Source organism: Podarcis pityusensis (assembly GCF_964106645.2).
Source record: "Podarcis pityusensis genome assembly, chromosome: 3".
NCBI lineage: Eukaryota > Metazoa > Chordata > Lepidosauria > Squamata > Lacertidae > Podarcis > Podarcis pityusensis.
This window is the reverse complement of record NC_138026.1, coordinates 4,806,986-4,831,723: the sequence shown is the minus strand read 5'-3', so window position 1 is coordinate 4,831,723 and position 24,738 is coordinate 4,806,986. Positions and strand designations below refer to the sequence as shown.

The window sequence follows — 24,738 nt, the reverse complement described above, 5'->3', positions numbered from 1 at the left end:
CATGTTGGGGGGCGAGGGCACAGCCACGGGTCCTCGCCCCCTCTCTCGGCTCGAGACGTGCAGGGCGCAAACTTCATGTAACTAGCAGCAAAGAGTTCTCTGATAATTATTTTCAAAATAAATGCACATGTGTTACTCATATTTAGATATCTGTTTTGTTGGAGGGTTTTTTTTCTTGGGGGTAGAGAATTCTCTGGGGTTTTGTTTTGAAATCGTGGAACATCCAGGCTTAAAAAGTGATCTGTGCATCTGCACTCTTAATCAAAAGCTCCAATTCAGATTGATACGGCATTATTTTATTAAAACTGTGAATTACTGTAATGAGAGAGAGAACAATCACAACCCACTGATAGTTATCCAATTTCCATCTATGTCTGCACAGGATCCCTTCACTGTTCACCAACTATAATAGATATTCGCAAAAGGTTGAGTACAAAGCCGGTCCGCTGGCTGCTGCCTTATTCTAAGAAAAGAAGAGAAAAACCGTGGCAGGATCTCCATGAATAAAGTCACCTACTTTGCAGGAGCACAAGTGGAAAAGTCATAACGTAGGAACAGAACAAAATTGAGGCCTGCAAATATCGAATCCGCCTGGCAATGGGAGAATTACAAAAGAGCAACGACCTTAGTTGTATTTGCAAAATTGCAGCCAAGCAGCGAATTGCCCTTTGGTTTTATTTCAGAAAACCACTACTATACGTCAACGCAAACGTACCATGGCTGGGAGGGGGGCGCATTATTTCATTAAAGGCAACGCCATGCATCAGAACAAAGCATTGCAAAGGCGTTTTTTTACCCTGCTGGTGCAATCCCCAATGGTTGTAGCCAAAACTAATCGTTGTATCCATAAAAGAGACAAGCTCAAAACAGTGACTTTTCTTTTTGGTTTCTCTGGAATGTTAGAGAGAGCCTGTTTTACAGGCGCGAGGGGGTGGTTCTTGCTCCGTGCGTGCAGAAGAGCCAGGAAGGGGCAAGGAAAGGAGGCCACCCACCAGCTGGCGGGTGGATGGGAGGGGGCACTTTTCGTGGCCCACCGACGCCCCTCCCTGGCCCGCCCCTCGCCTCCACCAGCAGCCCGAGCAGGAAGGAAGCGAAGCACCAAGCGGGCAAGCAGGAGATCTGTGGAGCAAGGCTTTTTCCTGGATGATGGGGCAACCCGCCCATGACTCCCAAGCCTACAGTGAGCCGGGGGAAGGGGGGAGCTTTGCCGCTTTGCCAGCGGCCCCGACAGGCGTAGGCTTGGAGTCACGGGTGGGGATACGCATGCAGAGAGTCACCCTCCCTAAGGATGTTACCCGGTGTGGTCCGGCATCACTGCACCCCCTTGCTCAGCCCCTGAGCAGAGCTCCAAGGCCTGGAGGCCTCCGAAGTCAAACAGAAAAAAAGCAAAAACTTCCATATAAAAACCTGGCAACCCAAAGGCTAACACTGTCTAAAAGACTTCTTCGAAAACAACAAAGCTACAGTGCAGTTTGGTCAACAACAGTGTCTACCAACTGCAATGAACAGCCCAAATATTATGTTACATAACGTTTCTAGCAAATCATTAAACAATCCCTCTGATTTTTCTTCTTCTCCACAACTATTCAAAGCTGTACATTGGATGATATGCCTTTCAGTTTAATGTTTACTCAAGTGGGTACTTGCAGAAACTAATGCTTTCCAGAACAGATTAAAATGCTCTTGAAGGCAGTGAACTCATCACTCATGATTACCTGTAAACTTTGTTTGTTAGACTGGGAGTAGAGAGCACCATTGCGAAATCATTTGCAGATGAAATCATTCCACTTTAATTAGGTACGACTGTATTGTGTCCAGTATTTCCTGAACTTTCTCCAATTGAAAAACACAAATATTTTTCTTTTTAGCATAGTTTTTATTCATTTTCATCTTGAAACTGTTGAACATGGTGGCATTAGGGTATATCTTTGTATACATTAGAGCATATGACATGCAAGAATGTGAACAAGGAAGGACAATAACTAAACCGTACATCCTCTCATAGTGCCTAAATCCATTCCTACAAAGGTTATGGCACCCAGTGAAGACAAAAATCAAAGCATTTTAGTGGATGTGGCTGGATTTTCTTAAGAGAGAAGAGAGATTCAAACCAGACATTTTTTCTACTTCCTGGTGAGACCATGGTGACTTCCCTTGTCTCTGTTGTGAATGGGATTAGCTCCCTCTCAGAGCAGAAGCTAGGCGGAGAAGGTTTTGAGTTTTTCCTCTTGTGGAGATTGAAGTTTTGATTTTGAATTTGACACATTTCCACCATTTTCATTTTTCATATGACCAGTCAGAATTCCATTGATGAGGGAAGCCTTAAGCTAACCCAGACTCTCAGAGAAAGTTCATTCAGATACAGAGAGAAGATGGTAGTTTTATTCCAGGGATAACCAACAGGTTGATCGGGATCGACTGATCGATACCGGGGAGGTTCTGGCCGATTCTTGGCTCCTTTTCCTTTGTTTTTGCCTCAGAGCAGCTGGCCCTTCCCCTCCCCCCGCCCACCATTTTCAGCTGATCGCTGGAACAGAAGACGGAGTTTTCGCTGTGAGGCAAATTGTTTCCATAGCAATCTTTTGGTGAATGACTAATCCCCTCTCCCCTTTACTCTCGTCTGACATTTTCCCCTTAATAACGGAGATTTTCTCCATAAAAAAGACTCAACAAGCTTGGCCTTAACACCCAAAATGGAACTTTCCTCTCTAAAAGGAGCTGAACAACTTTGGCTGCCAGTCCCCCCCGCCCCTGAGTAGATCGCAGTCTCACGGGAGTTGGATGTCCCTGTTCTAAGTCAAAAGCAGAAAGTCACAGAATTAATTGGCAGCATGGAGATGCCAGAAGCAAACCCAGTTGCCAGATCTATTATTACAGACTTTTTAAAGAATCCGGAGGAAACAAAGCCATTGCCTGACATCAACAAATACAGTTCAGAATCAGAATACATTGCAGCCACAGAAGCTAACATACCCAACTTCCTCAACCATTCCTCATAAGGCATGGTTTCCAGACCCTTTCATAGAATCATAGAGTTGTAAGAGACCACAAGGGCCATCGAGTCCAACCCCCTGCCAAGCAGGAAACACCATCAGAGCATATGGTTGTCAAGCCTCTTCTTAAAGACCTCCAAAGAAGGAGACTCCACCACACTCCTTGGCAGCAAATTCCACTGTCGAACAGCTCAGGAAGTTCTTCCTAATTATAATGGTATGGGGTTGCTCGTGCGTAAGTTGCCGCCTCTCCTGGCTATGTTGCCTTGTTAAACCTTTCTATCTGGACAGCCCTTCAATTCGTGGCTGCCTCAGTCGCTAGCAGAATCCGTCAGTGGGCGTTTCTTAAACCTTTTCCAACATAAAAGTTGTTTGACACCCAGTCTCCTCCTACTTTCTCTGCGTGGAAGTCTTCTGCGCAGGGAGGGCGTGGGTAACGGAGGACCAGTGCTCTCCCCGCTGGTGTCTGGTGAAGAGTCTGCGAGCCCTCTCGCCGATTCCCCCATCTGCCCCTCCTTATTCCTGGTGTTGCACTGAATTGCTTCCCCATCTGCTGAGCTGCCTCTCTCCCTGCTGGGCCCTTCTCCAGCATCATTAGAGAGCCTTCCCTCCACCTCTAGCTCCGATGTCAGTTCCCTGACATCCACCTCCCCCCCAGGACCCCCTCCACCCCCGGCCCAACCTGTTGATCCAACTTCGTCCCTTTCTTCGACTGACGATGCGGGGAACCCCCGGAAGGAGCTGTCGTCATCCTCAGAGGATTCGAAGCCCGCTTCCCACCCGTTCTGATCCCTTCCCGCGGGGTGGGCCTCCCAGTCTGATTCTTCTTCCTCCGAAACCTCTCCTCCCTCCTCCACGGAGGCAGGAAAACCCACAAAATCCTCTTCATCGTCTGTGGTTCCAAATTGCTCCTCCCAGAATCTCGCCAGTGGTTTGGGTTTGCCTGGGAACAGGCGGTGGAATTCCTCCACCAGAAACCCGTCATCAATTGCCTCCACGGGAACCCACGTGTTTTCCGACCCGGGTTCTCCCTCCCGAGCTACCAAGTACTCCACCTGGCGTCCTCGCCACCTTGAATCAAGTATTTCCGTGGCCAAGTGGTGGTGCTCCCTCTCTTCTACCTGCGGGTGTGTGGTGACTTCTCCCTCTCGCCCCGGGAATTCCCGCCCCTCCCTGTACGGTGAGAGTAGGGACCTATGGAGCACCGGGTGTATTTTCATGCTGTCAGGCAACTTGAGCTTGAATGCCACGGGGTTCACCTGCTGTGTTACCTCAAACGGTCCCAGCCGCCTGGGCTGCAACTTCTTGCACCCCCCCTTAAAGGGTAACCCTTGGGTTGACAACCACACTCTGTCCCCCACCCGTATGGTTTCCCCTTCCCTACGGTGCTTGTCTGCCTGCCTCTTGTAAATTTCCTTGGCCCGCTCCAAGTTCATCTTAAGTTGCTGGTGCAGGGCCTCCATTTCTTCCACAAACTGCTCTGCCACAGGTACGCTCCAACTTTCCTCCCCACTCCCCGGGAAGGCCCTGGGGTGACACCCATAATTGGCCATGAACGGGCTCATTCCCGTGGACACATGTTCAGCGTTATTGTACGCAAATTCAGCCAGCGCTAGTTTCTCCACCCAATCGTTCTGCCTCTCGCTGACGTAACAGCGTAGGTATTGCTGGAGTATACTGTTCACTCTTTCTGCTTGCCCGTTGGTTTCCGGGTGTCTCGCCGTTGAGAAGCCCACTTCGACCTGTAGCAAGCTCATGAGCTTCCTCCAGAACCAGGAAGTAAATTGTTTCCCGCGGTCGGAGATAACCCTCGAGGGAGCTCCATGCAACCTGAAGATGTGATCTACAAACAACCTGGCTGTTTCCTCTGCCGTAACCGCATGTGAGCAGGCTATAAAATGGCACATTTTTGTCAGTAAATCGACCACTACCATGACTGCTGTCTTTCCCCGGGACTTGGGGAGATCGGTCATAAAATCAATGGACACCACCTCCCAGGGTTTTCCCGGCGTGGGTAAGGGTTCCAGTAATCCTGCGGGGGCAGCCCGCTCCCCCTTTGCCCTTTGGCAGCGGTCGCAACCCCGTACATATTCCCGTACATCCTCCCTCACCCTGGGCCACCAGAACTGCCTGGTGACAAGCATCATGGTTTTGTGCTGTCCAAAGTGTCCAGCTGTGGGATTGTCGTGCAGTTGTTTGAGTACCTTCCCCTGTAGGGTCTCCCCCGGTACATACAGCGCCCCCTTATAGTACAGCACCCCTTCCTTCTCCTCAAACCCTCCCTGGGTTTCTCTTCCATCTCGGATTTCCCGGATTTTAGTTTGTGCGAACACGTCATTTCTAGTGAGTCCGGCCAGTTCTCGTTTCCCCACCAAGATTCCCCCACACATCCACCGGTCCTCGGGGATCACGTGTTGTATCTCCGGCGGCCCCTCTCCTTCCCAGTACTCTGGCTTCCTGGAGAGCGCATCTGCTCTCGTGTTTTCCTCCCCAGGTACGTATCGGATTTCGAAGGAAAACTTGGAGAACTCCTGTGCCCATCGAATCTGTCTCTGGTTGAGTACTCGTGCGGTCCTCCAGTATTCCAAGTTCTTGTGATCTGTACAAACCTGGATCTTGTGCTGCGCCCCTATTAGTAGATGGCGCCATCGACGAAACGCCGCATAGATCGCAAGCAGTTCACGGTCATACACAGTATAGTTTTGCTCCGATTTGCTCAGCTTTCGCGAGAAAAAGGCACACGGCTTCCATTCCTGCTTGCTCCTCCCTGGCTGCATAAGAACCGCCCCAATGGCTCTGTCGGACGCGTCGGTCTCTAGCCTCATGGGTTTCTCCAGATCCACGTGCAGGAGCTGCTCTTCCGATGCGAACGCCTTCTTCAGTCTTTCAAAGGACTGCTGGGCTCCCTCTGTCCAGACGAACTTCCTTTTGCTACTGAGACAATCTGTGATGGGCGCTGTCAAGTGGGCGAAGTTCTTGATGAACTTCCTGTAGAAGTTGCTGAACCCTAGGAACCTCTGCACGTCCTTCCGGGTTTTGGGAGCCTTCCACTCCAGCACTGCCTGCACCTTGCTTGGGTCCATCGCTAGGCCCTTGTCTGACAACCAGTACCCCAGAAATTCGACTTCTCTGGCATGAAACTGACATTTTTCCAGTTTGACCCACAACTGGTGCTTCTGCAGTCGTTTCAGCACTTCCCTGACATGTTGCTCCTCATTGTCCGAATAGATTAAGACGTCGTCCAAGAAGGCTACCAGTTCTTGTACAGCAGGGACCCCAGCACGTGGTGCATGAATGCTTGAAAACAGGGGGAGCCCAACTGTAATCCAAAAGGCATAGCTAGGTACTCAAAGGCCCCTAGGGGTGTGAACATTGTGGTCTTCCATTCGTCCCCTTCCCTCATCCTAATCAAATTGTATGCTCCCCTGAGGTCCAGCTTGGTAAAAATTTTCCCTTGCCTCACCTGTGTTAAAATGTCGTCAATCCTGGGCATCGGGAAGGTCACGGGTTCCGACACCAAATTGATGGCCCTATAGTCCACAACGAGCCTGGGCTTATTTGTGTCCTTTTTGTCCACAAAGAACACTGGACTGCCCCCCACCGCTTTCGATTCTCTTATGAAGCCTCTTTTCAGGTTCTTGTCAATAAATTCCCGCAACTCCTTCATCTCCCTGTCCAACATGGCATACAGTTTAGCCACCGGCAGCTGCGCCCCCGGGAGCATGTTGATTTGGCAGTCAAAGGGCCTATGGGGGGGTAGTCTATCTGCCTCCTTCTCGCTGAAGACCTCCTGCAGGTCAGCATATTGTGGTGGCACCTCCCCTTTTCGCTCCACAGCTATCCCAGCCACCCTGGCCATGGTCATTCTTGGGGTTCCCCCCCTAGACAGTGTTACAAACAGTAAGCGGACCCAAAGGTGAACGTCCTCTGATGCCACGCCACCACTGGATCATGTTGTGCTAGCCAGCTCATCCCTAATATTATTGGGGGCCCTGCCAGTGAGGCTACATGAAAGGCGATGGTCTCCGAGTGCCTGGAAACCCTCATTCTCATTGGTGGGGTCTGGTGTGTCACTTCCCCTCCCAGCAGCTCTCTGCCATCAATGGTGGTTACTTGCAAGGGGAAATCTAAGGGCAGCAGGTGGAGCTGGTGCTCTAGTGCAAAGTCCTTGCTGAAGAAATTGCAGGAACTGCCTGAATCCAACAGCCCTTTCACCTTGACTGGGTGCCCATTTGGGAGTTCTAGCACAACTTCTATGGCTATAGCCGCCCTGGGGGGGTCTGGTTGGGGCACTTCTATTGGTTGCTGGCCTGGCTGCTGTGCCCGCTGAGTGGCAGCCAAGCGTTGTCGTTTCCCATCTCCTTTGCTTTTTCCACCTCCTCCTCACCCCCTGCAGCTCCCACCATTCCTTGCCAGGCCTTTCTTTGAGGGCAGACCCTGGCTAAATGTCCTGGCCGCTGGCAGAGGAAACACTTCTTATTAGTTTTCCAATCCTTTCCCTTCTTCTTGTGACCGTTGCTGGAATTTGAAACCTCCCCCGCGCGCGCCCCATCTATTTCCATTGGCTCCGCCGGCGGGGAAGGCTGCCTTGGTATTTCAGGAATGCAGTAGTCATGGTAACGTTGCTCTCTCCCTTCCCGCTTCTCCTGAGCCCGCGCTTCCTGCCTTACACCAATCGCAAGCACAGCCTTGGTCAGCTGATCCATCGACTGCGGGCGGGGTGCACGGGAAAGCTCGTCCTTCACCGTTGGGGACAACCCCTCCTCAAACAACATTTGAATGGGTTCAGAGTCCAGTTCCCACCCGAGCCGGTGAACTAACATGGCAAAGCGTGACCAGTAGTCTCTAACTGACTGGTGCCCCTGTTTACAGTTCATCAGTTCCCGCCGAGTCACACTTTGCTGCACATCACTGGAGTACATTGCATACATCGCCTGAAAAAATTTCCTCAGGTCCTTCAAGGCGGCATTCTGCGTTGCCATTAGGGGTCTGATCCATTCCCTGGCCCCATCCTGCAGATGCCCAACAATATAAGCCACCCGCTCCCCGTCGTCTGCAAAATCATTCTGCTGCAGTTCCAAAGCGTACTCTATTTCCGTCCGGAACGCACTATAGTCCTGAGGCTTCCCTCCAAATTTGTGTACCAGTCCCGGTACCTTCCTTGCTACGGGGGTGGGTCTGACCTGTGCATCTTGAGCCCACCTTTCGTCCAGCCGCGCCGTTAGAAGAGCCACATGCTGCTCCAAATCTCGGTTCCTCTCCACCAGATTTTGCACTCCTGCTGCTCCCTCCGTGGTGCCAGCTTCTCCGGTTTTGCTCATGATGCTGCCTGCCGCTGTGCACAAGCAACGTCAGCGACTGACGGATTGCTATAATGGTATGGGGTTGCTCGTGCGTAAGTTGCCGCCTCTCCTGGCTATGTTGCCTTGTTAAAGGACAGCCCTTCAATTCGTGGCTGCCTCAGTCGCTAGCAGAATCCGTCAGTGGGCGTTTCTTAAACCTTTTCCAACATAAAAGTTGTTTGACACCCAGTCTCCTCCTACTTTCTCTGCGCAGAAGTCTTCTGCGCAGGGAGGGCGTGGGTAGCGGAGGACCAGTGCTCTCCCCGCTGGTGTCCGGTGAAGAGTCTGCGAGCCCTCTCGCCGATTCCCCCATCTGCCCCTCCTTATTCCTGGTGTTCCACTGAATTGCTTCCCCATCTGCTGAGCTGCCTCTCTCCCTGCTGGGCCCTTCTCCAGCATCATTAGAGAGCCTTCCCTCCACCTCTAGCTCCGATGTCAGTTCCCTGAAACTAATGTTTAGGTGGAATCTTCTTTCTTGTAGTTTGGATCCATTGCTCCGTGTCCGCTTCTCTGGAGCAGCAGAAAACAACCTTTTATCGTCTTGGTCACAATTATCTTCACATCTACTTGGGAATATGATGCTTCAAGATCTTTGAAAGTATATGTTAACATGGGAATACATGCAATCAGATTTGTTGATTGATCTCTATGCCCCAAGTGTCATAAGAACTCAGGGCCAGGTTTTATTTAAGAGATTCTCCAGTATTAGTTTCTCGGGATTTGGCAGTATGGCAGGTAAAGGGGAACACAAGATTTGTGACAAAGCATGCACCAATTCCACCACTAGGCTACTCAACCCAAATACCCTTGCAGAACAGGGGTGTTTTAAGAAAGGCTTGCATTGCACACACAGGTAGGTTAAGCAAGCCAGGAGCTTGTGAGTCTTAGAAACGTGGCAGAGCACAGAGCTTGTGGGGCATGGGAGGTGTTGTAAGCCCAATAGCAGGAGTAAGGTCCAGGTCTTCCTGAGATGTTCCTGGGGGTGGCTGGAAGGTGAATCTCTGCAGGAGACTTGTGAAGAAGAGGAAGAGCTCCATTTTGGCAAGAGTCTCACCTAAACATACTCTCCGACCTGTAAGGACACACAGGCAGCAGAGAAACTGGGTTTAGCAGTTGCTTACTAACATCCCAAATACTTTAAAGCAGACTAAAATGCAGAGATAAAATAACAGCTCACGGTGCCCATCTTAAAAGAATTATGACCTCCCAATACGAGTCATCCTGCAGTGCTGAAAAATGGGGGGGGGGTCTTTTCAGCCTGAGGGCCACATTCCCTGGAGAGCAACATTCTAGGGGCCGCACACCAATGGTGGCCAGATCTAGTGGCAGAAATGACCACAGGAACTGATGTGATTCTTACCTTTGCACAATAGGCTACATTCCATGCATGTAAAAATCCCATTGACTAAGCACACACTATGCAGGTATACACAAAAGTAAAAAAAAAATACCTGCAGAGAAAGGCATGAAAGCATCTCTCTTTATGAATTTCCCTTCAGAGTTAAGAAAATGTTCAGGATAGAATTTATGTGGTTTCTCCCATTGAGATTCATCATGCAGCACAGAAGACAGCAATGGTATGATGTGAGTCCCCTGCAAAGGCAAAGCAAGAGTCATTTTAAAATAAAGTGTATGCCTCTGGTACAATAAATATTTAGTGTAGGAGAAATGAGATTTCAGTTCATCTAAGAAATGTCTTTAGTGTGACAAACTTTAACGTATAAGTCATGATATCCCACTAGAAATGGTTTCTTTTCCAACCTTGTGCTCCTTTCCACTGAGATCTGTTTAATGGGTTGAAGCTGATGCCTGACACCTTCCGAAGGGTAGATTGCTTGCTTACAATGCAATCCTATACAAGTCTGCTCAGATGTCACCCACACTGAAGTCCAAGGGGCTTACTCCCAGGAAAGCCTTAAAATATATTGTAACTAGTGGGCAGCAGTTCAATGAAAAGGATCACCTTTGGAATGAAGTAGCCATTAAGGGTAACATCTGTAGTCGTGGCATGCGGCAGGTTAGTTGGGATGATATTGGCAAACCTCTGGATCTCATGGACCACGGCATCTGTATAAGGCATTTTTGTTCGGTGTTCAATTCTTGGCTGAGAAGATCCAACAACCTTTGCAATTTCTTCTTGGACCTTTACTGGGGGGAGGGGGGGGAGAAAGAAAGAAAAGCATTAATTTTTCTGCTCAGATTATGTCTTTGACTTAAAAATTAATATCTGAAGCATAAAACTGCCACAAACTCGTTCTACAATTCCAGAGGCTCAGAAATTTAATCTCTAGAATTTAACAAATGTATTTTTAAGAAGAACAAACAAACAATTTAGACCATAACCTGATATACTGAGGGAGAGATATGCATCCAGGATGATTATTAAAATATCACTGCTGGGAATATTCTGAAGTGGTATCTTTTACACATAAAGGTCAAAAACAAAGATTTGGGGATCCTCCAGACCCTGACAAATTCTGGAGAAAATATGGGAAAGAGTTAGCTGGAGAAAGAGCATTTGAACTGGAAGCTGGACAGGAAGAGGAAGATTCAACAGAGGTAGAGGCAAAAGACAAACAAATAGGGAATATACTCACATACTTAGTCTCTAGAATGTGACACTGGTATTTTTTAAACAGGAAAAACATTTTAGCCAATAACCTGATATACTGATGTAGGGAATTTTATCCAGGATGATTATTAAAATATCACTGCTGGGAATATCCTGAAGTGGTATCTTTTACATATAATGGTAAAAACCAAATATTTCGTGATCCTACCGAGCCATACAAATTTTGGAGAAAAGATGGTGGAAAATTAGCTGGAGAAAGAGCATTTGGACAGGAAGAGGAAGATTCAACCGAGGTGGAGGCGAAAGAGAAATAACTATGGAACAAGATGGCTTTCAAAATTCTAACTGGGAATGTAAATAAGCAAAATAATAAGACTAAGTGAATAAAATCGATCATGTTGTAAAGAAGTTAAAACTGGAAGTTATATGCTTCCAAGAAACAGGAAAACTATTAGCTTGGCAAATAAAGAAGAAAGAGGAAAAAACTGCATTGATAGAATAAAGGTAGGAGGTAGAGTTGTGGAAAATCTGAAAAAAATAATAGATCAATTTGTGAGTTTTTATACAGCACCATATTAAGGCAAATGAGTTAAGGTAGAAGAAATGGGTAAATATTTAGAAGACAACAGACTGTTTAAGATACCAAAAGTTGAAATGTCATTTCTGAATAGCCCTGTCACAATGATGATTTTAGAGCAAGTAATTTTACAGGCAAAATTAGGGAAGGCACCCGGACCTGATGGAGTTTCAGCAATATATTACAGTGGTGCCTCGCAAGACGAAATTAATCCGTTCCGCGAGTCTCTTCGTCTTGCGGTTTTTTTGTCTTGCGAAGCATGGCTATTAGCGGCTTAGTGGCTTTAAGAAAAAGGAAACAAACTCGCAAGACGTTTCATCTTGCGAAGCAAGCCCATAGGGAAATTCGTCTTGCGGAACGACTCAAAAAACGGAAAACTCTTTCGTCTTGCGCGTTTTTCGTCTTGCGAGGCATTCGTCTTGCGAGGTAGCACTGTATTAAAAAATTACAAGATTACCTAATGCAACCTTTAAAAGATATTATAATTATAACTTTGAATACAGGACAGTTACCCAAATCCCAGAAGAGTGTATACATAACATTGATTCATAAACAAAATAGAGATCCAAAGCTGGTTAAGAGCTATTTCGATGTTGGATAACGATTATAAACTGTTTGTAGACACATTAGCTAATATGTTTAAAACTGTATTAAAAGAGAAAGCATTTAGGCTCCGAGAAAGCATTTGACAATGTCTCCTGGAACTTTATATGTTTAAGGCTTTGGAATATATGGCTTGTGGAGACAGTTTTATAAAAGGAGTTAACTCAATATATACTGATCCATCAGTAAGTAATGTATTGACTGAGAATTGTAAAATAACTAAAGGAAGTAGACATGGTTGCCCACTGTCACCTTCATTGTTTATAACAGTTTTAGAAGTTTTGGCACAAATAAGATGTAATAAAAAAAAATAAGTGGGAATAAAAGCGGGAAAGAGACAATATGAATATAATATAGTATAATATAATAGCTTTTGCAGTTAATGTGGTGATATTTGTTGAGGAACCAATAGAGTCAATCCCAAAGGCATTGGAAAAGATTTTTTATTTTATTTTTTTAGAAATAGCAGGTCTTGAAATTAATAAAGATAAAACCAAACTCCTGGTAAAAAATATGAATGATGAGAGTAAAAATAAATTACAAAGTTTATCCATCTTAAAGAGTGAAAAGAAGATTAAATATTTGGGTGTGTGGTTAAGAGCAAGAATATGAATTTCTATAAGGATAATTATTTAAAAATTTTGGAGGATATTAAAATAAATTTGCAAATATGGAGTAGAATGAAACTTGCATTACTTCAACCATTAAAATGAATGTATCACTGACAATATTCTTTTTGTTTATCCTTATTATTCACAGAATAAAATCAAAATAGAAAACCACAAAATACATAATCAAAATAAAAACAACCACCCAATAACCCCCCTACAAAAAAACCACATTTTAAAAGGTCATGGAATGCTTCAATCAATACCGGTGATCAGGACGACAAATTGTTTCAACAAATGGCAAAAATATATTTCTAAATATATCTGACAAGGAAAAATAAGAATAAAACATAAAAAATTGACAGATGAAAGAGAAAGGAGGTTTCCTCCTGCTGCATATGAGATTTTATTATGAAGCATCTTGTCTATGCTGTTTGAGGGAATGATTGTTATTGAATAATCCACATATTTCAGATTGGGAAGGTCATGATAATATTTTTGGTTGGCACGCTTACTTGAGGTATGAAAATGTGAAAGTACATAAAGGATTTACAAACCATATAATCAGGGAAAAAATGTATGGAGTATGGGATAAGTATAAAAACCTGTTGGAGACCAAAACACCACTATGGCTTTCACTTTTGGAGAATTTACCGGTAAATTAATTAAAAAAAAAGATTTATCGGAGATGTTAACAACATGGTTACAATATCATCATTTGAATGAAGTCTTTAAAAGGGATATGAAGCGGGGGGTTGCGGAACAAACATCACAACTGGAAAGAGACCTGTTAAACTGTAATGTTAAAGTGATATCTAAAATGTATAAGATCTTATTGGAATGGGAGACAAAGGACGAACAAGTGAAATCTTCAATGATACACTGGGCAATAGATATTAGTAATAATACAGAAATGGAGGCATGGGAAAGTTTATCAAACGTGGATATAAAATTTACAGAATGTTTTAGTTTAAGAGACAGCTATATGAAAATGTTACATAGATGGTACCTGACACCTAGTAAATTGGTTAAATGTATAAATCCAAACTGAATATGTGCTGGAAACATTAAGAGAAAGAAAGTACTATTTTTCATATGTTTACTGGGAAATGATATATGATGAACTGAAAAAGATGTTTATGATGTTTAAAAAGCCATAAGCTTTTCTTTTGGAAATTATGAGATCAGAACTACCTAGAAATTTATTTAGTATAGAGTACTTAGAAATTTATTTATGTATGCCATTTATATAAATTCATACAAATTTGTTTATGCAACCATTGCTGCAAGATTAATATTTGCTCAAAAATGGAACGATGAAGAGGTCCCGACAAGAGAAGAATGGATACAGAAATTAATGGACTACGCAGAAATGGCAAAATGTACTCGGAGAACAAGATTATTCTTATTTTTAGAAAGCAATGGAAATGGTTTATTACAAATTTACAAACAAACTGTAAACATACTAAGACATTGGCAGGATTAATGTAAAAACCCGCAGTTTCAATATATCTATTGGATATATACGGGAATATATATCTAAAATAATATGTTGAGATAATCTGGAGTATGCAGGAATATGAATCGAAATGTAAAGAACCACAGAAAGAGGGAGAAGGGAGTCCAGGTTGAAATGTTAAGCTTATGACTGAACAATTGTTGTGATTATACATATATATATATATATATGCAAATTATAAATATTTTCTCTCTCTAATAGTTACATATAACTGGAATTAAGATATCTCAGAATAATGGGAGCCAACCCAATTAAAAGCACTCACTCTGAATTTCAGGATATTTCATCATTAGTAACAGTCCCCAGCACAGTGTGGTAGAAGTGGTCTCCATGCCAGCACCAAATAAGTTGGCCACAACAGCTTTTAAGTTTTTGTTATGGAAATATACATTCGTCTTCTTCTTCTTCTCCTCCTGGGTTGCAAAGAGTATGAACTGATTAGAATGGATGCAGTGAGAAAATTTCATGTACAAAGATGAAAATGAATACCTGACTGAACCCGATGATCCAAAGTATCATTGCACATCACTTCAGTAGCTAAGTAGTGAGAGATGCCAGGCTTTCCAGACTATGCCATCAGGATGATATAGGGTTTATTTATTTATTTTAAAATAAGGTTTATTAATTTTCCAATAAAAATATTCCAATTATTAACAAATTAAATGAAATAATATACCATATTACCAATTATATATTCCAAATTCAAAGAAATTTAAAAGGTAGGATTCCTCATTTCCTGGGTTTCAGAGATAATATATTTATTTGTTTTCTGCTTTCTTGTTAATTTCCAGTTTCCAAATTCTGATTAACCATCCTTGTCTTCTCAATCAATCATTCACTGGTATGTGACTCCCAATCTTGTTTTAACAGGAGCTTTTATTTCAATATTTCCCTCTCTTAGATTATTTTAAAAGATAGTTCTCTCTTGGTGGCACCTCCCTCTGCTGAAAGTCCTGGGCTTCCATCCAAAGTTAAGAATAACGGCCAAGTTTTCTCTTTGTTCTCTTTTGATGAACTGATGTTTTGAATGTGTCCAGTAAATGCAATTCGGTGAGGGTGTGCTTCATAAACAGTAAGTTATATAGAAATTGTTCTTCTATGCACTCCATATCCCCCTACCAGTTTTCCCGGGCCCTAGGAAAACCAGCAGGCACCCAAAATTTGCTGTCACTCTCTCTTCAAACCATGTGTAAAAATATATCCATGCAAGCAAATGCATTTTTATGTAAAATACACCCCTTTTTATAATCGAGAAAATATTTCCAGCCTCTCTGGGGAAGGAGGATTCTTCTTTTTGTAAGTGTGCAGCAACCGCAGCCATCTTATCTCCTCTTCAGCCCAAGCCACTTCAGCCCAAGCAACTGTATAATTTAGCAGATTTTTCTTTCATTTCCTCCATCCAAGAAACGCCCGTTTTTGGTCTGAATCTTAGCAATTTTTAAAAACAGGTGTCCCTGCTCGAGAGATTGAATCCAGAGAGTTCTTCTGTGCCAGGGTCCAGCACCCAGCGTCCTCTGCCCCCACATCTTGTTGTGGGTGACAGATATCAGACGATCTGTGGGTGAGACAGCCCCCTCACCCCCTGGAGGGGTCAGCAGGACAAATTACCCTCATATTAGTCTTGAATTTCTGGCACAACTGGGTGTCCTATCTCTTGGGAAGCAGCCATATCCCTCGGCAAGAAACAGGAAGTCCGATATAGGGTTTATTTACACATATATACATCCCGAGCATAAGATAGAAGGGCTCAGCATCAAGACCACAAAACGTCTTGCTTCTCCATAGTCACAGCTGTTGTTCACCATCTACCAGCTAAGAGAGGAGGTCGGGGAAGCTAGGCAATCCAGCTCCTCCTTCTCTGATGCGAATCGTGGTGCTTAACTACTTAGCCAACAGCCTTTGTTTAGACAAAGGAACTAGCGGCAGTATTTAGATGACAAGTATATGGCCCTCATCTCACAAAGAAACTTGTCTGCCTGATTCAATAATAGATTCAGTTCCATTAGAATTAACCCTTACTGGGTACAAGATCCCCACAAGCTGGAACGTGCTCAGGCATCATGCAGACTGACCCCACAAACCTGCAACAGTATTATGATTGCATACATGGAAGGCAGAATTTCTGGCGAACACTTGTGGAGATCTGAAATCAGCGTTACCATAAAGTGTTGTTTTCTGCTGACATATATGGTTCTCAGTTGAACTTCTTTAATGCATTTACTCATAGTCTTTAATGTATTTACTCATAGTCTAAACTGGAAAAATGACACAGAAATACCACATATTCATCTGGAACTGTTTCATTAAACTGATATAGACAATGTGGTGCCCTCCATATTTTTGAGATTGCAACTCCCTTCTGCCACACTTTCTAACAGGAAGAGTAACACCGATAGAGTTGCTGGTTGTAATAGCTGCCTGTCCTGCTGGGAGCCAGAAGGGAGTGAAGAGAGGAAGGAGTTCATCCAATTGTTCATTCAATAGTTGCCGTACGGCACCGACCAACAGTGGTGTGTTTTTCGGGATATTCACCATACTGAGCACTTTTTCTAAGATCCACACAGTCCTTGCTTATCAGGGATACATTCCTAGCATTTCTCTCTCACAAAGGTGCAGCCATGCAGTTTCACATTACAAGCAGCAGATTCACAAGTGAGGCAGAGGATCAAAAGCAGAGTGAAAAAATATTAAAACTTCTTAGCTGTTTAGAACCTTTATTTGGTACATATGCTAAAAGATGCTTTTCAACAACTTATATTTCCACTATTATTTTGCTGCATATTTTGTCCTTTTTAAATCTATGCTGTAGTTCTCTCACGAAACAGTACTTGCCCAAAACTTGGATCTTAGCATCCAATAATTCTCCTTTCTACCATTTCCCCCCATCGTACAACTGGTCTCCCAAATGGCCATCCTGCCGATCTAAAAGTGGCTCAGTCTCAGACTGCTGTGAATTTGCAGCAGGACAAACTAGAAACCCAAAAAGAAGAGAATTTTTTAAAAGAGAAAAGAAAAAGAAAAAGAAAGGGGAAGGATAACAATTCTAAGATCTTTATTATTTATACCTTAACCCTTATTCCAGACCCAGAAGAGCGAACCCTCCCAGTTCCCACCTCTTTCCTCAGCTTCCCACCCTGAGGGATCCTCTCTGCATCTCACACAGATGTCCATCTTTGGTCCATCTCCTTCCTGAGGGTATCTTCATTTATCCAAAATATATAACTTCAAAAAACAAAACATACATACAAATAGAACGTACAGAGAACTAACAATGATTAAAAGTCACAGAAAAAGCAAGCTAAAAAATAAAATAAAGCAAAGGAAGAAAAGTAGTATTCCGCATCTCTGTATGTGAATTATGTATATAACTATTATTCAAAATATTCAGATTTTCACAACAGCTTCTTTTATTTGTTTCATCCCTTTATACAGCTGTAAAGCTGTTGTTTCCCCATTTAGGCAGGGAAAAGTCCAAGTCTTTTCCCACAGGTTCTATAGATTATTTCATCTGCAATTGCATCTCTGATTAAATCTCTCCAAACTTTCTGCACATCTCATCTCTTAACTGTGCTAACTGTTCATTATGGCATTTTCATATATTTTCAAGAAGCAATGAAGGAGTCAGTTATTTTTGCCTGATTTATGAGACACACACCCCCTTGAGCGTCTCCGTTATGCTGCCCTTGTGATGCAGATAGAATTCACTTTTATTTCCCAGTCAGGATAGCATGGGAAAGACAGGAAGAAAACAGTTTTACAGGCAATGTAGATTGAAAGTTAAAAGCAAATTCAGGTGTGATGGCCTGGGATTCGGACTCAGAGGCTGAAACTGAGGGATCCCAGCCTGCACAGGATTCCCCACCTCCAGAACCAGCTGAGCCAGGGCTGGGGCTTGAGCCTGAAGGGTCCTCACCTGTGCTGGATCCTCAGGGGCAGGCATCAGCTGAGTCTGCTCTGGCTCCTGAGGTGATGGAGGACCCATTGCCTGCAGGTACTCCACTCTCAGCCCCGTCAGAGGAAGCTGAGGTTGCCTCTGGGTCCGGAAACAGTCAAGCCTTTTCTGAGCTGCAGAGGCTCAGGGCAGAGAGGAGGAAGGAACTAAGTTCCTGCAGGAGGAGTGCTCGCCTCCAGGCCAGGAGAGGCGAGTCACCAGAAAGATCGGGGCCACCCTATGCCTCGGGGCAGATAAAAGCCGGCCAGCCCCAGTCCCAACTTGCGAGAGCAACATTGTTGGTTGCTAGTTCCTGCCTGGCCCCTGTCCTGCTTTCCTGCCTGAGCTCATGACCCGCCCTGTCTCCCTGCTTGCATGCCTGTTCCTGACTTCACCCGACTCCCTGCCCTGCACCCAGCTTCTGCTACTACGGACTGCCTCCATGTTTCGTCTTTGACCACAGACTGGACTTGGACCTCGCCTCTCGGGTAACCCATGGGACCAGCACACCAGGCCTGTATATCTGCTTTAACTTTTCAAACTCATCATTAATTAGCTTAAGATTTTAGAAATAATTTCCAACCTGTTATTTAGAACTTTGTTGTCACCCAACCACCTGTTTCCTTTTCTGGGTGCTAATTAAATGATAAGCAGAAACTCCAATTCATGTTCATTTCCAATCTTAGTAATGGTTAAAAGAACTGAAGGCATAATTTAAGGGTGATTGGTCAGTGCATGGGCCAATGTTTTTTCCTTGCTCTGAGATACCTCCCCACCCTCAAAGCTTCCTATCTCCTCCAGTGTAAAGAATGCCTTCTTCTGAGCACATGAGGCATTATCCCATCGTCCCTTGTATCTCTGGCAACCAATATTTATGACTTGATTACCTCTCATCACTTCATAATTATCTATAATTACATGTTTTCTTGATCAGGGATTTTTTTCCAGAAATGCTGTTGAGCATGCAACCTTTGACCTTGCAGAGGCAACTTCTGTAACACATTAACAATAGCCGACTATTGGGAAAGGGGAGGAAGTATGCCAGGTTGGTCCCTTCTGAAGTGAGACTTCCTGACTACAACTTATGCATTCACTTGCGAATATGCCCTTAAAACATGAATTGAAAATGGCAACGCTTATTCTGGGCCAACTTAAAAGACTCCATTACCTCTTGCTGTTGGATAAGAAATGAGTCAATAAAGCTCCTCTGGTCATTTTCATCCAAATCTCTGAGGTGTTTTATGAAGGTGGCATTTATGAAGGCAAACAGCTCATCTCTGTTTTGCTTGATAGTCTTATAAGCCCCCAGAAGAAAACGAAGAGCAGGAAACATGTTATACAGCTGAAAGGATAAAAATGTGAAAATAGAAAAAGAGACATTAGAAAAACTCAGTATTGTACTCTCAGCTGGGTCTCTCAGAGCATGACTGCCCAAATACAAAACAAAACTCTTGAATGCCATTTGGAATGGGGGGTGGGCTACCTCAGCATAGCATAATTTATGTGCAACCCCAAAATAATATGCTATGGCAGTTCTCTTGCCTTCAGAGAGGGAGATCTGCCCTTGGAGGCCCCTTCTGAGCCATCATGGAACAGACAATCACTTGTTCTTCCTTGTCCTTGGAGTCCCGATGGCAGTGAGGCCAGAAAGCGTGTGTGCAAAAGAGACGTTATTATAGTTATGGGATGACTGTACCGTGTGAGTTTTCTAAATATTTTGAATTAGCACCAGGTTTCTCAAGATATCAATATTCTGTGTTTTGTAGTGAACCCTGAACAATATACAATAAACAGGTAGCCCTGCCCACTTTGCATACACTGTTATTATAATCAACTGTTTGTTTGTTTTAATTGTAAAAAATAGATTACCGTGACTGAAAAGCTTCCGGCGAGTCGGATATTTTCATTGACCAACTTCAGAAGTCTTATGTATGTGGGATCTTCATAATCAAATCGCTTGTCTAGTAGTAGGGCCACTATTATATTGGCAACAGCTGCATTCATAATTGTGGTGGTCTCAAATGGGTTTCCTATACATAAATATGACAGTAAAACAAAAATACACTTTTAAAAATGTGGGATGTAAAACACATAGGAGTCAAGTACAACATTCCTAGAATGGACATGCTATGGGATGCTTTCTAGCAGCCAGGAGAAAACTTCCTGTTTCCTGTTTCCCCTGGATGTTGCCGTAGCTGGGCTAAGAAATGCTTGGAAGTCACAGGAGTTATTGCAGTGCAATCTGCACATTACAGGAACAGACCAATTGCAGGGAACCCTGGGATCTGTGCTTCTGGAAGTTAGGAATATGTAACACAATAGTCTTGGCACCTTTAAACAACGGTAGTGTAGCTATGCACCAGAGGAAAACACCAACTCACCTTCATAAGATTCAAATTTCTTTATCAGGACACTGCATTCCTCAACAATTCTGTCCTCTATGGTCCTCTTTCCCATTCCGTAGTCCCGTAATGTGCTTAAAGCAAACCGCCGCATCACTTTCCAGTTTTCACCATTAGACTGAATTACACCTGAAGAGACGGGAGGAAAGCTTTCATGTCTGCATGGCCATTGTACAAAAATATCAATACATTGTGTTCTGCATTTCTTTCATGGAACTGAGAATGGATCCCAGCTATTCTCCCATTCAGACTTCTGAGCTTTAACAAAGCAGCTGGCAGCTGTGCCATCAGAGCATGACCTGAGAACCCATTGATCAATATTTTTCATTACAAAGTGTAGGCTAGAGTGGAGGGTGGTTTTTACATGTCAGGCGTCCCAGCAGGACTCAGCTTGTTACTTTGTATTCCATTATGCCTCCTTCATTTTTCTTCTCTATATAGTCTGGGGCAGAAAACGGTCAGTCAGTTTCCCCTTGGTGTGTGGCATTACTTTGCTGTGTGACTATTATTCACAATCCTCCTGTCTCATTCTCCCCCACCTCTACAATATGACTGTTGGGAAGAAGGTGGGAATGGGAAAGGTTTGCTTTAAATGGTCTCCATTTTTGTTTCTTCAACAGAGCACCACTGAGCCACTGAAAGTCAAGACCAAAAAAGTTGGCCTGGTCTACTCTTTTTAACATTTTAGCTTTATCTGCAGAAATCCACAGGTGACACTTTTTGTGACACATTCTCAGCCTAACGCCTGCAGATACTCTGTCAATGTCAAAGGCACTGAGGTGGGTTGAAGAATTCACAAGGATTTTCCCCACAGGAAACAATGGATTTCGATGACTTGCTTTGCAAACACTCATCTTACAAACCATTTCTTGGGAACAGATTGTGTTAACCTGGTGGGACCAGTGTGTGTTTGTAAGCATTACCAGTTCCAATAGAAAGGGAGGTGCCTCACCAAAGCCTTGTGCAAGCTCTTGAAATAATGGAACGATGGGCCTGTCAGCAAATGCGTCCGCCTGATTAACCAGAGCCTCCTTTACTGTCTCATATCCTGTCAACACCACAGTTTTCTGGGGTCCCATTTGGATGCTGAAGACAGGGCCATACTGCTTTGACAACTGGAATTCAACAGAAGAAAAAGTGAGAAACAGAGTTCTGGCATACCCAAAGAATATATTAATGCAAATCCTCTCTGACAGAACCAATACTGCATTAACTACCACCCAGTCTCAAATCTTCCATTCTTTTGCAAGGTAATAGAGCGGGTGGTTGCTGAACAACTCCAGGAATGTCTAGAGGATGCGGTCCATTTGGATGCCTTCCATTTGGGATTCAAGCCTCATCATGAGACTGAAACTGCCTTGGTTGTGCTGCTCGATTATCTCCGGCCGGCTAAGGACAAAGGTGAAAGCTGTTTCCTAGTTCTGCTGAATCTCTCAGTGGCCTTTGATACCATCGACCATGACATCCTTCTGGACCGTCTAGAGGGGCTGGGATCTGGGGGCACTGTTATACGGTGGTTTTGCTCCTTCTTCCTGGGCCGTGTCCAGAAAGTGGTGTTGGGGGATGAGTGTTCAGGCCCCTGGGCTCTCACTTGTGGGGTTTGCGGATAGTAACCAGCTCTACCTCTCTTTTAAATAAAAACCATTGAAGGCGGTGAAGGTCCTGTGTGAGTGTCGGGGGGCGGTTGGAGGATGGATGGTGGCTGACAGATGGAGGTTGAATCCTGACAAGACAGAAGTACTGTTTTTGGGGGACAGGAGGCAGGCAGGTGTGGAGGACTCCTGGTCCTGAATGGGGTAACTGTGCCTCTGAAGGACCAGATGTGTAGCCTGGGATTCATTTTGGACTCACAGCTGTCCATGGAGGCGCAGGTCAATTCTGTGTCAACGCAGCTGTCTGGTACGCAGGCTGAGACCCTATCTGCCAGCAGACTGTCTTGCCAGAGTGGTGCATGCTCTAGTTATCTCCTGCTTGTACTACTGCAATGTGCTCTATGTGGGACTACTTTTGAAGGTGACCTGGAAACTGAAACAAATACAGAATGTGGCAGCTACACTGGTGACTGGGAGTGGCTGCTGAGACAATATACCACTGGTCCTGAAAGACCTACGTTGGCTCCCAGTACATTTCCAAGCACTATTGAAAGTGTTGATGCTGACCTTTAAAGCCCTAAATGGCCTCGGTCCGGTATTCCTGAAGGAACGTCTCCACCCCCACTGTTCAGCCTGGACACTCAGGTCCAGGGCTCAGGGCCTTATGGTGGTTCCCTCACTGTGAGAAGTGAGGTTACAGGTTACAGGACAGAGTGCCTTCTTGGTAGTGGCACCTGCCCTGTGGAACGCCATCCCAACAGATGTCAAGGCAATAAACAACTATCTGATTTTTAGAAGACACCTGAAGGCAGTCCTTTTAAGGGAGGTTTTTAATGTTTGATGTTTTATCATATTCTTAGTCTGTTGGGTGGCCGGGGAAACCCAGCCAGATGGGCAGGGTATAAATAATAAATTATTATTATTATTCAGTTGTGACAGAACAAATATTTGCTAGGAATAATCAGAAAACCAGAACAACATAGGCAGTTGTAAGGATAAAAGTGATTATACCTTTAATGGCACCTCTCAAATCTAGTTTAGAAAGATAAGCTGAAGGAGGAGGCTGGGCTAGGCAAGGTTTGTATTGGCACTTTTGCATCCTTGAAAATGGAGGCAGAGTCAAACGGGATTAGACACCAGACACCCCCAGACACCTTGTTCAAATTACCAGTTATAAATTGCAACTAAGTCCTATGATTGGGAAAGTTAAGAGGCGGTTCTGTAGCATACAAAGGGGAGATGAGATTTATAGGCTCTAAAAGAACAAAATGTATTCTATTACTGATACTATTATTAATAATAATACTAATTTTCTACTCCGCTCATCTGATTGGGCTGCCCCAGTACCCTTCAGCCTTGCCATGGGAAGAACTGGAATCTTTACCTTTAACATGGTTCTGTAAGGCCTCTTGCGATCCATGATGTGGAGATTCCCAATGAGAGGTAAAGGCCTTGGTCCTGGTGGAAGATTTTGGGAGCTCTTGTTCCAGAAAGTGCCCAGTTTCAAAACAAAGGAAACCATAAGGATAAAGAGCAACAATACTGGAATCGGCTCCGTCCAATCCATTTTGTTTCAGCAAGCAATTTGTTTTGCAGTGGTTATAAGGAAAGCTACAGTGCAGTTTGGTCGAGGACAATGTCTTGCAACTGCAGTGAGCAGCATATATATTATGCTAGGTGCTGTCTCGAGCTAATCATTAAACCACTATTAAACTCTCTTGAACCTGGCTGCAGACCTGTCACCCAGATTTTGTGTAAAATAAACTGTTATAATGGGAGTAAAGGACAGCATTGTGAAATTCTTTGGAGTAATCAGTGAACTGCATTCAGGGATGGATTTCCGAAAGTGCACCAGTATGGACTTCTGGAGAGGCAAGATGGCAAGCACCACAGCAGCATGGAGCTCCTGAGGACCACAAGCACCAATGGCGCTGCCTGGCTGGTCCCAGCACCACTACCATGGCTGGGAGGGGGGCGCATTATTTCATTAAAGGCGAGGCCATGCATCAGAACAAAGCATTGAAAATGCGTTTTTCTACCCTGCTGGTGCAATCCCCAATGGTTCATAGACTCATAGAATCATAGAGTTGGAAAAGATCACAAGGGCCATCGAGTCCAACCCCCTGCCAAGCAGGAAACACCATCAGAGCACTCCTGACATATGGTTGTCAAGCCTCTGCTTAAAGACCTCCAAAGAAGGAGACTCCACCACACTCCTTGGCAGCAAATTCCACTGTCAAACAGCTCTTACTGTCAGGAAGTTCTTCTTAATGTTTAGGTGGAATCTTCTTGCTTGTAGTTTGGATCCATTGCTCCGTGTCCGCTTCTCTGGAGCAGCAGAAAGCAACCTTTCTCCCTCCTCTATGTGACATCCTTTTATATATTTGAACATGGCTATCATATCACCCCTTAACCTCTTCTTCTCCAGGCTAAACATGCCCAGCTCCCTTAGCCGTTCCTCATAAGGCATCGTTTCCAGGCCTTTGACCATTTTGGTTGCCCTCCTCTGGACACGTTCCAGTTTGTCAGTGTCCTTCTTGAACTGTGGTGCCCAGAACTGGACACAGTACTCCAGGTGAGGTCTGACCAGAGCAGAATA

The 24,738-nt window shown here is 44.4% G+C and overlaps 2 protein-coding genes across 2 annotated transcripts in view; both read right to left on the bottom strand.

The window, feature by feature from the left end:
• The window catches only part of LOC308473029 (uncharacterized protein), a 115,082-nt gene that overhangs the window by 73,867 nt on the left and 16,477 nt on the right, over nucleotides 1–24,738 (bottom strand). The window lies entirely within an intron of this gene.
• On the bottom strand, nucleotides 8,967–23,787 carry LOC308473510 (cytochrome P450 2K6-like). The gene is made up of 9 exons (XM_080999198.1): nucleotides 23,524–23,787; nucleotides 21,500–21,662; nucleotides 20,527–20,676; nucleotides 20,015–20,175; nucleotides 19,314–19,487; nucleotides 14,480–14,627; nucleotides 10,299–10,483; nucleotides 9,787–9,928; nucleotides 8,967–9,407 (listed from the first exon to the last, which is right to left on the bottom strand). The coding sequence occupies exons 1-9, from the start codon at nucleotides 23,704–23,706 to the stop codon at nucleotides 9,220–9,222; spliced, it is 1,494 nt and encodes a 497-aa protein (XP_080855324.1). The 5' UTR covers nucleotides 23,707–23,787; the 3' UTR covers nucleotides 8,967–9,219.

Coding starts and splice junctions, on each gene's coding strand:
- LOC308473510 (XM_080999198.1), bottom strand. CDS start 23,706: ATGGATTGGACGGAGCCGATTCCAGTATTGTTGCTCTTTATCCTTATG. Junction 14,628..19,313: donor TTCTTATCCAACAGCAAGAG/GTAATGGAGTCT, acceptor TTTGCAACCCAG/GAGGAGAAGAAGAAGAAGAC. Junction 9,408..9,786: donor TTTCATGCCTTTCTCTGCAG/GTATTTTTTTTT, acceptor GTGTCCTTACAG/GTCGGAGAGTATGTTTAGGT.